The sequence below is a fragment of the Ovis aries genome, chromosome 9, assembly GCF_016772045.2.
Source record: "Ovis aries strain OAR_USU_Benz2616 breed Rambouillet chromosome 9, ARS-UI_Ramb_v3.0, whole genome shotgun sequence".
NCBI lineage: Eukaryota > Metazoa > Chordata > Mammalia > Artiodactyla > Bovidae > Ovis > Ovis aries.
This window is the reverse complement of record NC_056062.1, coordinates 40679578-40695358: the sequence shown is the minus strand read 5'-3', so window position 1 is coordinate 40695358 and position 15781 is coordinate 40679578. Positions and strand designations below refer to the sequence as shown.

At 39.7% G+C, this 15781-nt stretch overlaps 1 protein-coding gene across 1 annotated transcript in view; it reads right to left on the bottom strand.

Moving 5' to 3' along the window:
* The window catches only part of NKAIN3 (sodium/potassium transporting ATPase interacting 3), a 534628-nt gene that overhangs the window by 266789 nt on the left and 252058 nt on the right, over nucleotides 1-15781 (bottom strand). Inside the window, exon 2 of the mRNA XM_042254246.2 lies at nucleotides 2231-2368. Within this exon, the coding sequence (XP_042110180.1) occupies nucleotides 2231-2368 (138 nt within the window). The remainder of the gene's footprint in view (nucleotides 1-2230; nucleotides 2369-15781) is intronic.

Here is a 15781-nt window from a genome sequence, read left to right as displayed (position 1 = left end):
CTGCCAGGCACCTCTGTCCATGGGATCTTCTAGGCAACAATACTGGAGTGGACTGCCATTTCTTCCTCCTGGGTATTTTTCTGACCCACGGATCGAACCCATGTCTCCTGTGTCTCCTGCATTGGCAGGCAGATTCTTTACCAGCTGAGTCATCTGAGAAGCCCCATATTTCGCTGTATAATAATTCAAATGAAAGGAAGTTGCAGTTCTTTGGATGTGGACCTTTGTATAAAAGTCCAAAGGACTAACTTATGGAAGTAGCATACTTACTTGTTTTTTTTTTTTCTTTCCTCTTTTTTTTTTTTTAATTTTTAAAGGAAGTTTTGGGTTACTTTTAATTCCAGTGTTAATCTGTATTCAAAAAATATCAAGTTAGCTAACATTTCTGCCTTTAAAGTAATATAAAACTTCTTGATTAAGTTATTATCCATGAAATAATAAAGATTTAAATAATTCTAGGGCAGAATCCGGAGAAGGCGATGGCACCCCACTCCAGTACTCTTGCCTGGAAAATCCCATGGACGGAGGAGCCTGGTAGGCTGCAGTCCATGGGTCACAAAGAGTCAGACACGACTGAAGTGACTTAGCAGCAGCAGCAAGGCAGAATCTCGGGGCTTCCTAGCTGGCACTAATGGTAAAGAAAACACCTGCCAATCCAGGAGATGCAAGAGATGCGTGTGTGATCCCTGGGTCAGGAAGATCCCCTGGAGGAGGAAATGGCAATCCACTCCAGTATTCTTGCCTGGAGAATTCCATGGACAGAGGAGCCTGGTGGGCTACAGTCCACGGGGTCACGAAGAGTCAGGCACAACTGAGCGACTGAGCACACACAGACTCCGGTAAGAGTTTAATATTATGCATACTAAAGTCTTCCATGCTGCAAGTCCAACTCTGTGAAACATCTTTCTAGTAGATCATACAGTGGCGTTGCAAAGGTTCTCTTTCAGGAAGAAGAATAAAGCAGGCATTGTTTAGCCCTTGCAGGGACAGAAATGCTCTCCTGTACCCGGGTGGCAAGTTTGAGCACAGGGTCTGCTGTGAGCTGGCTATCTTCACCTCTGTGTGATGCAATGAAAGATACTCCCAAAGCGAGTTTTGAGACTCAGAAAGTTGATGCATTTATAGAAAAAATTATAACTTTTTTCTTTTTGATAGGAGTGATTGAATTAAACCAAAACAGGCAGATGGCATGCTGCTAAGTCTTTTGGTTTTCTTCTAGTGACTCAATCACTCGCATTGCAAGAAAATATTCACTAATTCTACTGAACACCATATATTTTTTCAGGTTCAGTGAGCATTTTAGAGTGTGTTACTCCTCATTACAACTGCTTACATTTGCTTGGTATTTCTCACAACCTTCTTATACATACATGTAGCCTAAAATATTCCCCTCTAGAAAAGAGAACTAATTACTGAAAATAACTTCCAGTCAAATGTGGAGCACGGATTAAATTCCTTATTAAATTTTTCTACAATGGAGGGTGTGCTGACCATGTATGTGATAGTTTGGAGCATGTGTTTGTTTCAAATTTATCATCACAAAGTTGAGAAATGTTTAGCAATATATAGTACACTGTAAATTAGGGAAAAAGTATGAAAAAAAGGTGGCTCAGATGGTAAAGAATCTGCCTGCAATGCAGGAAACCGGGGTTTGATCCTTGGGTTGGGAAGATCCCCTGGAAACGGGAATGGCTACCACTCCAGTATTCTGGCCTGGAGAATTCGATGGACTCTGTAGTCCATGGGGTTGCAAAGAGTCAGACATGACTGAACGACTTTCACTTCACTTCATGAAATAAATGCACATGCATTCATTACATCAGTTAAAACTAAACAGCTTTTTAATCAGTTAGTAAATAGTTATGGCTAGGCAAGTTTGCTTTTTAGTATTAGTGACACACGTGATTGAAATGATAGTTAATGTACATTTACATATCATCTAACATCAAGACCACAGGTCATCCTCTACTGAAACTCGCCTTAAATTCCCTTGTGAATCTTGATCTCAGTTACACTATGCATCTCACACTCACAGTCACGTTGTTTGCCTTCGTTGTAAACATTCACTGAGCCTTCTTCCCCACAGATAATCATCTCTCCACAGAATTCAGTAATGAAGGCCAGTACAGCCAAGCCATATTATATCAGAAAGAACAACTGAAATAATTTTCTTCTTCTCCTAACAGTTTTGCAGCGTTATATGAAAACACAAGTTAAAAATAAGACTTACCACCACAATATATCGAGGTCTGTACTGAATGGTTCCAAACAAACCCAATATGACGACAATTATATGCAGAAAATTGCCAAGAATGGGCGCCCACTGGAAGCCAAGGAAGTCAAAGATCTGCCTCTCTAATGCTGAGAGCTGCAACAAAGCAAAGAGAGTCCATGAGTATATAACCTGTGCACCATCAGACCACATCAACGTTGGCTTCACAGTTGGAGAAGGCAGCAAAGTCAATTTCAATTGCACTTATGGACACTGTTATCACTAAGATTGTGTCACCCATCTCATGTACCACTTTATGCAACACCTCAGAAAATATACTAAAATTACTTTGAATATCAGAACTTCAACTAGAAATAGATTTTAAGCCTTTCTGGAGCGCTAGAGATATATACCTGAAATCCTTTTCTATAGTAGTAAACCTTTTATGATATCATATCTTCTAATATTAACCTATCACTATTTTTGGTAAAATGACTAGCTTAGCTATAACATACTTAGAACAGTAACTCTAGGCTTCAATGCCAGTACTATTAATATTTAGGAAGACAAACAAACAAAAATAACAAAAACTACCCCCAATTCTACCTTCCTATGTAAAATATGAATTATCAAATCTTTGTTTTTTCTTTCCTTTCTTTAGATTGTCATTGATTATAATGGCTAGCCACTTTTTCAAAATGAAGCTTATTTATTTACTTTTGACTTATTTACATTAATGATGATAACTACTTTTTCAAAATGAGCTTACTTATTTATATACTTTAGCTCCCAATCTAACACTGGAGTTTCATAGCTCCTTTGAATGACATTTTATTGAGACAATATATTTACATGAAAATTCATCTTCAGTTAGGTATGTGTGTGTTTGTTGCTCAGTCGTGTCTAACTCTTTGCAACCCCATGAACTGTAGCCCAGCAGGCTTCTCTGTCCATGGAATTCTCCAAGCAAGAATACTGGAGTGGATTGCCATTCCCTTCTTCAGAGGAACTTCCCAACCTAAGGATCGAACCCTGGTCTCCTGCATTGCAGACAGATTCTTTACCATTTGAGCTACTGCTGCTGCTGCTGCTAAGTCGCTTCAGTCGTGTCCGACTCTGTGCAACCCCATAGATGGCAGCCCGCCAGGCTCCTCTCTCCCTGCGATTCTCCAGGCAAGAATACTGGAGTGGGTTGCCATTTCCTTCTCCAATGCATGCACGCAAGCTAAGGCGCTTCAGCCGTGTCTGACTCTGTGCGACACTACGGACCACAGCTCATCAGGCTCCTCTGTCCACAGGGTTCTCTAGGCAAGAATACTGGAGTGGGTTGCCATTTCCTTCTCCATTTGAGCTATAGGGAAGTACTATTCAATTAGGTATAATCCTTTCTAAATACCCAGATAAAAATTATAGGGTAATGACAATTTTACACATGTCACAGTTTATTATATTTGCATTAGATACAATTACATTTTTAAGCAATTCTAAAATATACTAAAGTATACACTCATACTCTTTAGGATGAAACAGATGAATTTCACATAGTCCAGTGAATGTCAACAATGTCATTATAATGTACAAATAACATTTATTATGCTTTATATCTAGAAATTTTATAATCACACCTGCTGTGTTTGGACATGGATCTTAATACATTTGAAGCATTCTTCTACATTAACTTTGATAAAATAGTAATTCTGAGAAAATTACCCACTGATCAACCATCCTGCCGGCACTGAAAAGAAACTGCAGGTCTGAAAAGAAAATGGTACCCTAGGTATTTGTTTTTAGTTATGTGGCACGTGTATGCCTGAATAACTTTAATTTCCTTGGACATAAAGAAATGTCCTCTATCCAGGAAGCTGAATTTACCTTGGTTTAGATCCACCTTCAATAAGATGTGAAGGAGAAAGAGAAACGAGCAAATACCTCAAGACAACCGCACCAGAACCACATTCATTTCATGGTATTTCCTGATCATCAAGTGATTTGTCACCAGCCCCTGCACTTGCAAACGGGAGGATATACAGGAATGGCTAAAACTCAAAATAATCAGAGCGAGGTAAGAAGCAGCACTGTGTTTTCAACCCCCTGCTTTTCTGCTCCTGACTGTAAATAGTTCCCAAGAACCTTCCCCTAAAAATGCAGCATTCTACTTATCGGTCCATCAGTGATGTAAATATGTGGGGTTTTGTATCCAAAAAGGATGGATGTGCTCAGAAAAAAACCACAAAATCCTGAAGAGCAGCTGCAGGCAATTCATCGTGAAAAGCAACCGATTTTAAAGCCATCGTGCATCACAAATACCTTTAAAGTGAACTTTTCAAACAGAGAAACCCATTTTCTTTTCTGTCAGAAGACGCATGAATAGCATTCTCTTTTATGATATTAAAGAAAATACACAATGAAAGGGAAGCCAAATTAACACCAGTCATTTGAAAATCTGCACTCTTTATGAAGACACCCCGTTTCTCTACTTATTAATACTTATTCTCTGATAACTTAAAATGGATTTACAGCGATTTTAAATCAAAGCACAAATAAAAGGTCATAAACAAAAAACAAACAAATAAGGAGGTCATATCAAGAATGAGGCGAGAGACAGCTAAAACAACTGTACAAATCATGAAAATTAGATTTGAGTATTGTGTTTGAAAAAGTCAACTAACAAAGACAAAAAGTCCTCTAAAGGTAAACAAAATACCATTGCATTCTGCATTACTTATTTTATCTAATTTCCATGTTTGACTATTAAGCCATTTAGTTTAGAGGCAAATATATTCTCTTTGGGCTTCCCTGGTGGCTCAGATAGTAAAGAATTCACCTGCAGGAGACCTCAAGTTTGATCTGTGGCTTGGGAAGATACCCTGGAAAAGGGAAAACAGCTACCCACCCCAGTACTCTTGCCTCGAGAATTCCATGGACAGAAGAGCCTGGCAGGCTACAGCCCATGGGGCCACAGAGTCAGACACAACTGAGACTCTCACATGTCCTCTCACTGTCATCTTTAGAGACAGCACTTTTTGCCTTAGAGCTTGGCATTAATAATAATGACTGAGAGCCACAGAATCAAATTAAATGATATCACGGTTGCTTTGTTAACTCAAAAACGTATGAATATATTTTAGAAACATGTCTGTCAAAATGGTCTCATCAATACTGTGCTTAAGCCACTAGTGCAGGGTGGGGAGTGTAGATCAGGTACATCTCTTTTCAACTTCTCTATGAATGATGTTGCTTTGGGAAGGTGACTTTGCCCAGTATATTCACAACATGAACTTCCCTGACAGCTCAGTTGGTAAAGAATCCACCTGCAATGCAGGAGACACTGGGTTCGATTCCTGGGTCAGGAAGATTTGCTGGAGAAGTATAGGCTACCCACAACATGGACGTCAGGAAGCACTAAGAAATCAAGGTCTTGTTTATTTGTAATGAGAGCCTATGGTTAAATAGTTACCTCTGCACCATGGAACATGGCACTTAGAAACGAGTGGTTTCTAGAAAGCATCTGGCCCGCTGACAGCAGAGGACGGAGAGTTCTGTAGAGACGCCACAGCAAAGAAGAGAATGCATGAAACCCTGGGAGAACCTGAGTTTAAACCAAGATAGAGAATTCAAGAAACTAGAAAGGGAACAAACAATCCAGAGGAAAGCAAAACTATCTGGTCCCTAGTTTAAAAACAGAACAGGAAGCAGTGGCCTAAAGAGCTTTTCTAGGGGACAGGTCCAGTGGGTAAGACTCTGGAAGTTCCAAGAATGTGATGGACGAGAATATGGATCTCTTCCTAACCAGTTAAAAAAATTAAGGCAGACAGAATGTGAATAAGATGGAAGGAAGGAACGGAAGGAGACCAAATAAGTGATGCAAAGGAAGTATGTTTCAAAAGTACCAAGAAAAGTAAAACTGGGCATGGTTTAGAATGTAAAGATGAAGAAATCATTGAAACCTTCTCCTTAGATGGCAACACCGGAACTAAGGAGAGATATGTAACCCTACGTGGGATGGCGTGAGAATTATCTCATACTCATTATAATAAAAATGTAACTCGGCTTGTAACTTTCAGAATCCAATTGCAGAAAGCTCAGAGGCCTTCATTATGATTACGAAAATATAAGTTTCCTTTGACCCTATAAAGTATAACAGAACTGAGAAGGGGCTGAATATTCTCTGTAAACTCTGTGTATACGGCAAGGGGAAGGGGTATGTTTTAAAATTCTTCCTGCAGGTCAGGCATTTCCTTCTGTCAGGTTCCAAGGTGAAAATGTTTCCTGTAAATCTATGAATCATTAACTGCACCTCAAATTAACCACAAATACTCCCAATAGCACCATAAAGGTCCCTATTTCCTTATTGTGCCCAGACAATGTAGATAGAGACAAACAGGGGCACATGTAAAATACAGCAGTTCTTCTTCTTTCTTTTCTTTTCTTTTTTTTTTTTTTTGAGTATAGTTCCTTTACATTGCTGTGTCAGTTTCTGCTGTACAGCAAAATGAATCAGCCTTACATAGACATATATCCCCTCTTTTGTGGATTTCCTTCCCATTTAGGTCACCTCAGAGTATAGAGGAGAGTTCCCTGGGCTGCACAGTAGGTTCCCATCAGTTATCCATTGTATACATAGTATCAACCGTGTATATATGGCAATCCCAGTCTCTCAATTTCTCCCACAGCCGCCTCCCCTCAGCTCTTGGTATTCATACATTTGTTCTCTACCTGTGTCTATTGCTGCTTTACAAATATGATCATCTACACTGTTTTTCTAGATTCCACATACATGCGTTAATATATGATACTTGCTTTTTTCTGTCTGACTTCAGTTCAGTTCAGTTCAGTCGCTCAGTCGTGTCTGACTCTTTGCGACCCCATGAATCGCAGCACGCGAGGCCCCCCTGTCCATCACCAAATCCCGGAGTTCACTCAGACTCACGTCCATCGAGTCAGTGATGCCATCCAGCCATCTCATCCTCTGTCGTCCCCTGCTCCTCCTGCCCCCAATCCCTCCCAGCATCAGTCTTTTCCAATCAGTCAACTCTTCATATGAGGTGGCCAAAGTACTGGAGCTTCAGCTTTAGCATCATTCCTTCCAAAGAAATCCCAGGCCTGATCTCCTTCAGAATGGACTGGTTGGATCTCCTTACAGTCCAAGGGACTCTCAAGAGTCTTCTCTAACACCACAGTTCAAAGGCATCAATTCTTCGGCGCTCAGCCTTCTTCACAGTCCAACTCTCACATCCATACATGACTACTGGAAAAACTATAGCCTTGACTAGATGGACCTTTGTTGGCAAAGTAATGTCTCTGATTTTGAATATGCTATCTAGGTTGGTCATAACTTTTCTTCCAAGGAGTAAGCGTCTTTTAATTTCATGGCTGCAGTCACCATCTGCAGTGATTTTGGAGCCCCCAAAAATAAAGTCTGACACTATTTCCACTGTTTCCCCATCTATTTCCCATGAAGTGATGGGACCAGATGCCATGATCTTCGTTTTCTGAATATTGAGCTTTAAGCCAACTTTTTCACTATCCTCTTTCACTTTCATCAAGAGACTTTTTAGTTCCTCTTCACTTTCGGCCATAAGGGTGGTGTTATCTGCATATCTGAGGTTATTGATATTTCTCCCAGCAATCTTGATTCCAGCTTGTGTTTCTTCCAGTCCAGCGTTTCTCATGATGTACTCTGCATATTTAGACACTCTAAAATACAGTAACTTTCTTATTGATCCATATATCCATATATTATGTTTAACACGGTGTTTTGCTTAATAGCTCATAATTATTATAAATTGTGGAAATTTATTTATACTTAATTAAAGAGCTATAAAAACTCTAGGTGACCAGATATTTTCCTAAGCATTTCCTAGCTGGATGTACATAACATGCTTCTATCTAAACAAAACCTAGGTAGGAATGCTCATTGTTAAGAAGTGAATACTCTTGGAGGCTGAACTTCACAGTAAGAAAGGTGAGCTCCCTTTAACTTCCATTTCTCTTACACTTTTCCCTGCTCAATAATGTCAGACACAATACAATAGATCAAACCAGTGTTCCTCATGTTAGTCGAATTATAGGAAGGTATTTGATCAAACGATGGTTTCCTAAAACACCAAAATTAAAGCTTATTGTATGACTGATACTCTCTTCTATATAACCTCTGGTCTAGGAATTGAGAAAGCTCATCTTTCATAAAAAGGGAGAATGCAAAAGCTCTAATTAACACTCCTACTAGCTAAATTGGGGCTTCCCAGGTGGTGCAGTGGTGAAAAGACCACCTGCCAATGCAGGAGATGCAAGAGAAGCGGGTTTGATCCCCGTGTTGGGAAGAGCCCTTGGCAGAGGAAGTGGCAACCCACTCTAATATTCTTGCTGAGAAATCTCATGGACAGACTATAGTCCCTGGAGTTGCAAAGAGTCAGACACGACTGAGCATGTATGCATTAGCTAAATTGATACATTCCAGACCATTTCAAATAACTTTTGGTATTAGAAGAGGTTCATCTTTGTCTGGAAGGTCAGTGTAGCCCTCAGCTCTACCACCATCATCCTTGCTTCCTTTGTTCTAGAATCTCATAGCTACTCAATCTCAATGAACTTTTCATGCTCAAGGTTGATGATTCAAAACTTCCATGTTCATAGACCTGGCCTAGACCAAATTACAAGTTTATGTTTTAAGCCATAATCTGAGAATACTTTTTCATGGCTCTAAAAAAATATATATATAGAAAGGTCAGTAGCATTTTTATCATGAGCCTACTTACAGAGATGTGTCACAAGAAGTCCTAATAACCAGCAGATTTACCACTGTGTCAAAGTAGGTGCTGTTTTGGAGAGGATTCTCTTGCCTATGAACAGGTAACCAAGGCTTAGGATGTGCACAGACTGTGATGGACCTAGGAAGTTCAGATATAGCCTGTGCATGATTTGGTTTACCCAGTGAGGAAAGCAACTGTGTTAAGGGCTTCACAGTTTATGCATGATTTAGTATTATTTTTGGTAGCAGTTAGAGGGCAAGGGCTATTATTCCAGTGAAACCAGAAACCAATAATTTAGTGAAATGTATAAAGTAAAATCAAGTTGCAGTGGCCTGAATGTCTACTAATGCATTTGCAGCTAGGGGAGGCGGAACCATGAGAGCTCAGAGGAAGAGTATTTTCTTAATGTCAAGTGTCTGTTGAAATTTGTTCATTGAATTAGCTTTATTCGGGCACTGTCTCCAGAATATCTGAAAAGGCTTCTTGAATTCTGTCAATATATTTTGAATCCCTGTATCTCAAGGAAATTGAATGAGCACTTTCTACTCTTACAATTCAATCAGAAATATATAAACTACTTTGTCATGTAAGCAATTTTGGGAAATCAGAAAACAACCACGTGTTGTGTTGCAAGTCTATTTTTTGAAGAAATAAGAAACCATGGGTAACATACCAAGTTTCCTGTTTAAAAAGGAACAGATATTGCACTGCCCATGGATGGATTTATGGAGGCCAATGAGCTGAAAGATTCATGTGAAGGGCATTTATGAACCACAAATTCAGTCAGGAAAATTTCTTTAGTATATCTCATGCACTGACTCAGCATGTCAACTGTTTGAGTGACGACTATTTCACCAATTTCTCAGTGTGGCAGAGAAGCCACCTAACTGAAAAAAAGTGCTCTAAAGCCTGAAAGAATAGTAATACCATGAATGGGACAGTATTTAATGCTTACATTTTTCCATATTCATTAATCTAATTTGATGCTAACAAAATAGGATAAACATTATTATCCTTATATGAAGAAACTTGGAACACTCCACTGATGAGCATCAGAGAGGTCTAGCGTCTTTGTGCCCTGATCCTACATCCTTTCTCCCATACTACTCTGAACTCATTCAACAAAATATACACTTTAATGAGGTTAAATTCTGAAATGAGCTCTCTCACAAGAGATAGAAATAACACAGGGGGCACAGTGGGATGTTTCATGATATGGTGCTCCTTCTGGGACCTCCCAGGTGGCGTTAGTGGTAAAGAAACTGCCTGCCAATGCGGGAGACCTAAGAGACATTAGTTTGATCCCTGGGTTGGGAAGATCCCCTGGAGGAGGGCTTGGCAACTCACTTCAGTTTCCTTGCCTGGAAAATCCCATGGACAGAGGAGCCTTCCTGGCAAAAATTCATGGGGTTGCAAAGAGTCAGACATGACTGAGTGACTAACACACACACAACAATAACTTAGCCTTGTCTAACTCAATGAAACTATGAGCCATGCCACTTAGGGCCACCCAAGATGGACAGGTCATGATGGAGAGTTCTGACAAAACGTGGTCCACTGGAGAAGGGAATGGTAAACCACTTCAGTATTCTTGCCTTGAGAACCCCATGAACAGCATGAAAAGGCAAAAAGATTAGGACACTGAAAGATGAACTCCCCAGGTTGGTAGGTGCCCCATATGCTACTAGAGATCAGTGGAGAAATAACTCCAGAAAGAATGAAGAGACGGAGCCAAAAAAAAAAAAAAACAACACCCAGTTGTGGATATGACTGGTGATGGAAGTAAAGTCCGATGCTGTAAGAATAATATTGCGTAGGAACCTGGAATGTTAGGTCCATGAGTTAAGGCAAATTTGAAGTGATCAAACAGGAGGTGGCAGAAGTGAATGTTGACATTTTAGGAATCAGAAAACTAAAGTGGACTGGAATGGGTGAATTTAACTCAGATGATCATTATATCGACTACTGTGGGCAAGGATCCCTTAGAAGAAATGGAATAGCCATCACAGTCAACAAAAGAGTTCAAAATGCAGTACTTGGATGCAATCTCAAAAATGACAGAATAATCTCTGTTCGTTTCCAAGGCAAACCATTCAATATCAGAGTAGTCCAAGTCTATGCCCCAACAGTAATGCTGAAGAAGCTGAAGTTGAATGGTTCTATGAAGACCTACAAGACTTCTAGAACTAACACCCCAAAGAGATGTCCTTTTCATTATAGGGGACTGGAATGCAAAAGTAGGAAGTCAAGAGATACTTGGAGTAACGGTCAAATTTGGCCTTGGAATACAAAAGGAAGCCGGTCAAAGGCTAACAGAGTTTTGACAAGAGAATACATTGGTCATAGCAAACACCCTCTTCCAATAGCACAAGAGAAGACTACACATGGACATCACCAGATGGTCAGTACCAAAATCAGATTGATTATATTCTTTGCAGCCAAAGATGGAGAAGCTCTATAGAGTCAGCAAAAACAAGACCAGAAGCTGACCTTGGCTCAGATCATGAACTCCTTATTGCCAAATTCAGACTTGAAGAAAGTAGGGAAAACCAGTAGACCATTCAGGTATGACCTAAATCAAATCACTTACATTTATACAGTGGAAGTGACAAATAGATTCAAGGGATTAGATCTGATACACAGAGTGCCTGATGAAGTATGGACAGAGGTTCGTGACATTGTACAGAAGATAGGAATCAAGACCTTACCCAAGAAAAAGAAACACAAAAAAGCAAAATGGCTCTCTGAGGAGGCCTAACAAATAATTGTGAAAAGAAGAGAAGAAAAAAGCAAAAGAGAAAAGGAAATATATACCCATTTAAATGCAGAGTTCCAAAGAATAGTAAGGAAAGATAAGAAAACCTTCCTCAGTGATCAATGCAAAGAAATAGAGGAAAACAATAGAATGGGAAAGACTAGCAATCTCTTCAAGAAAATTAGAGATACCAGTGGAACATTTCATGCAAAGATGGGCACAATAAAGGACAGAAATGGTATGGGCCTAACAGAAGCAGAAGATATTAAGAAGAGGTGGTAAGAATACACAGAATTACACAAAAAAGATCTTCATGACCCAGGAAATTACAATGGTGTGATCACTCACCAAGAGCCAGACATCCTGGAATGCGAAGTCAAGTGGGCCTTAGGAAGCAACACTATGAACAAAGCTAGTGGAGGTGATGGAATTCCAGCTGAGCTATTCCAAATCCTAAAAATGATGCACAAATCCTAATGTGATGCAAATCCTAAAAGTGCTGCACTCAATATGTCAGCAAATTTGGAAAACTCAGCAGTGGCCACAGGACTGGAAAAGGTCAGTTTTCATTCCAAACCCAAAGAAAGGCAATGCCAAAGAATGCTCAAACTACCTCATATTTGCATTCATCTTACACCCTAGTAAAGTAATGCTCAAAATTCTCCAAGCCAGGCTTCAACAGTATGTGAACCATGAACTTCCAGATGTTCTGAAAGGCAGAGGAACCAGAGATCTAATTGCCAACATCCATTGGATCATCGAAAAAGCAAGAAAGTTCCAGAAAAACATCTACTTCTGCGTTATTGACTACGCCAAAGCCTTTGACTGTGTGGATCACAACAAACTGTGGAAAATTCTTCCAGAGGTTGGAATACCAAACCACCTGACCTGCCTCTTGAGAAATCTGTATGCAGGTCAGGAAGCAACAGTTAGAACTGGACATGGAACAACAGACTGGTTCCAAATAGGAAAAGGAGTGCATCGAGGCTGTATATTGTCACCCTGCTTATTTAACTTATATGCAGGGTACATCATGAGAAATGCTGGGCTGGATGAAGCACAAGCTGGAATCAAGATTGCCAGGAGAAATATCAATAACCTCAGATATGCAGATGACACACCCTTATAGCAGAAAATGAAGAACTAAAGAGCCCCTTGATGAAAGTGAAAGTGGAGAGTGAAAAAGTTGGCTTAAAGCTCAACATTCAGAAAACAAAGATCATGGCATCTGGTCCCATCACTTCATGGGAAATAGATGGGGAAACAGTGGAAACAGAGGCAGACTTTATTTTCTTGGGCTCCTAAATCACTGCAGATAGTGACTGCAGCCATGAAATTAAAAGATGCTTGGTCCTTCAAAGAAAAGACCTGACCAACCTAGACAGCATATTAAAAAGCAGAAGCATTACTTTGCCAACAAAGGTCCATCTAGTGAAAGCTATGCTTTTTCCAGTATAGTCATGTATGGATATGAGAGCTGAACTATAAAGAAAGCTGAGTGCTGAAAAATTGATGCTTTTGAACTGTGATGTTGGAGAAGACTCTTGAAAGTCAATCCTAAAAGAAATCAGTCCTGAATATTCATTGATGTTGAAGCTAAAACTCCAATCCTTTGGACACCAGATACAAAGAACTGACTCATTTGAAAAGACCCTGATTTGAGGAAAGGTTGAAGGCAGGAGGAGAAGGAGATGACAGAGGATGAGATGTTTGGATGGCATCGCTGACTCAGTGTACATGAGTTTGAATAAACTCTGGGAGTTGGTGATGGACAGGCAGGCCTGGCATGCTGGCATCCATGGGACTGCAATGAGTTGGACACAACTGAGCGACTGAACTGAACTGATTGACTATTAGGGATTATTTTAACAACTTCTCATATCAACCCAGTTAGCTTAACTAAATATGCAAAGTTTCAAACTGTAGGGTTTAATTTTGAGAAATGAGGCTCTTAAAATTGAATAAACTTTAAAAATATCTCTTTTGGTAGCATACAGTTTGAAAAAAAGATTCTTACATTTTATCAAAAGGTTCTTGTCCAGAGAGGCATTTTCACACTTCTTTGCTAGCCCTGCAGATACCAGTAGAGACATAAAACGAACCATGCCATGGAGAAACCAGGTGATGAGCACTCTACTCCCTCTTTTCATATCGAGCCAGAATGGGTAAGAATTTCACAAAAATTAGGCAGGAGGGAATAATCTGTCGGTATTTGTTTGAAGATGTCCCTTGATCTCTAAAGACGACAATTACATCATTTGATTCAGCTTCTAAGCATCCTTCCCCTGCCAGAAATTATCCTGCAGCCTAACTCCTCCAACTTTGCCAGGTTGAAGCTGACCTTAAAAAACACAGTTCCAGTTCATGAATAGCTCAAGCCAGGAAGAAGGCAACTATTTTAGCAAAAGCCCAAAGTACCAATTTGTTACAGAACAGTGATTGAAGATTAAATTTCAACCCTCCAGTGGAGCCATAAGAGACCCAAGAACACTAAAGCTGAACCCCTAGGCTGGGTGACCTATACAAGCCCACCAACAGCTGGCGGGAACGTGCCTGCTGCGGCATTTAAGACTCCCACTGAGGTCTGGCGGAAATGGCAACCCAGCATGAGAAGACAGAGAGAAGGTTATGGGTGGAAAGTTTCCCTAAGGGCCTTTTCACATTTTTATTTGTTGCGGCCACCACCTGTAAAATTCCCCTTTTTAAAGAATTCCTTTAAGGTATACATTTCATTTGGGAAGGAAATTAAATGTTTCTCCTTTAGAAAATAATATGGGAAAACACTTGAACATGTCAAAGTATTTATGCTATACAGAAGCCATTCTCACCTGAAAATTAGAATGTACAACAGACCTTTAAGTGATAATCAGTTGATGGTGTTAAAGCAGGCGAACTTCAACTGTTCATTTTCCTTTTGATGGTTCTCTTTGTTTTGCTCTTGCCACTCTTAGTTGACTATGTAGCAGCTGCTGAGTGTCCCATTGCTGTTCATATCCTGGGAAAGGTGCAGCGACCCATGGACTGTGGACCGTGTCCCTAAGTACAGAACTAGTGAAAACCCTAGACAACGACTGAGGTGTTCCTGGTGTACACTTGTGTTTTGTTTTCTTCTTCACAGTTATCACTAGCCAATAGCTATGGTTTAATTGCCGAAATCGTCTCCATCAGCTATGTTCAAATAACCCACAGGAAAGCAGAAAAAGAAGAGTGAAAAATAAAATTTTAGATTTTAATCCTTAATATATCAAGAATCACATTAAATGTGAACAGTCTACATATGCAAATTAAAAGAGAGAAATGAGAAAAGTGGATTAAAAACTATGACTATCTTTACGGCATCTATAAGCAGCTCACATTAAATGCGTGACATAAGCCTATGGCTCACTATTTTCAGTGCAGCCTGAGGATCTTTGTCTTTTATTGTCCAATTATATTTATTGTGATTAATGATATATTTGGTTTTGTTTATATTATTTGGATTTGTTTATATTATCCTTGCTTGGTATTTCTGTTTCTTCTGTTTCTGTATTTCTAGGATTTTACTTCTACTTTCATCACTTCTTTTGAAATTTCAGTTTTTTTCCCATTTCATTTTATGCCCTTATTAGTTTCAAGTATGTTAGTCTCAAGGCTTTCTTTTATACAAATAATCAACCTAGACTTTTTAGCATTCAGTTCAGTTCAGTTCAGTTGCTCAGTCTTGTCCAACTCTTTGCGACCCCATGAATTGCAGCATGCAAGGCCTCCCTGTCCATCACCAACTCCCGGAGTTCACTCAGATTCACGTCCATTGAGTCAGTGATGCCATCCAGCCATCTCATCCTCTGTCGTCCCCTTCTCCTCCTGCCCCCAATCCCTCCCAACATCAGTCTTTTCCAATAAGTCAACTCTTCGCATGAGGTGGCCAAAGTACTGGAGTTTCAGCTTTAGCATCATTCCTTCCAAAGAAATTATCAATGTCTCCTCCATATCTCTCCAATAGATTTAAAAATCTCTCTATGTTCTTGAAGCTTTGAGGATGACTCCGATGTATTTTTGTGTCTTTTCAACTATCTTTCTTGG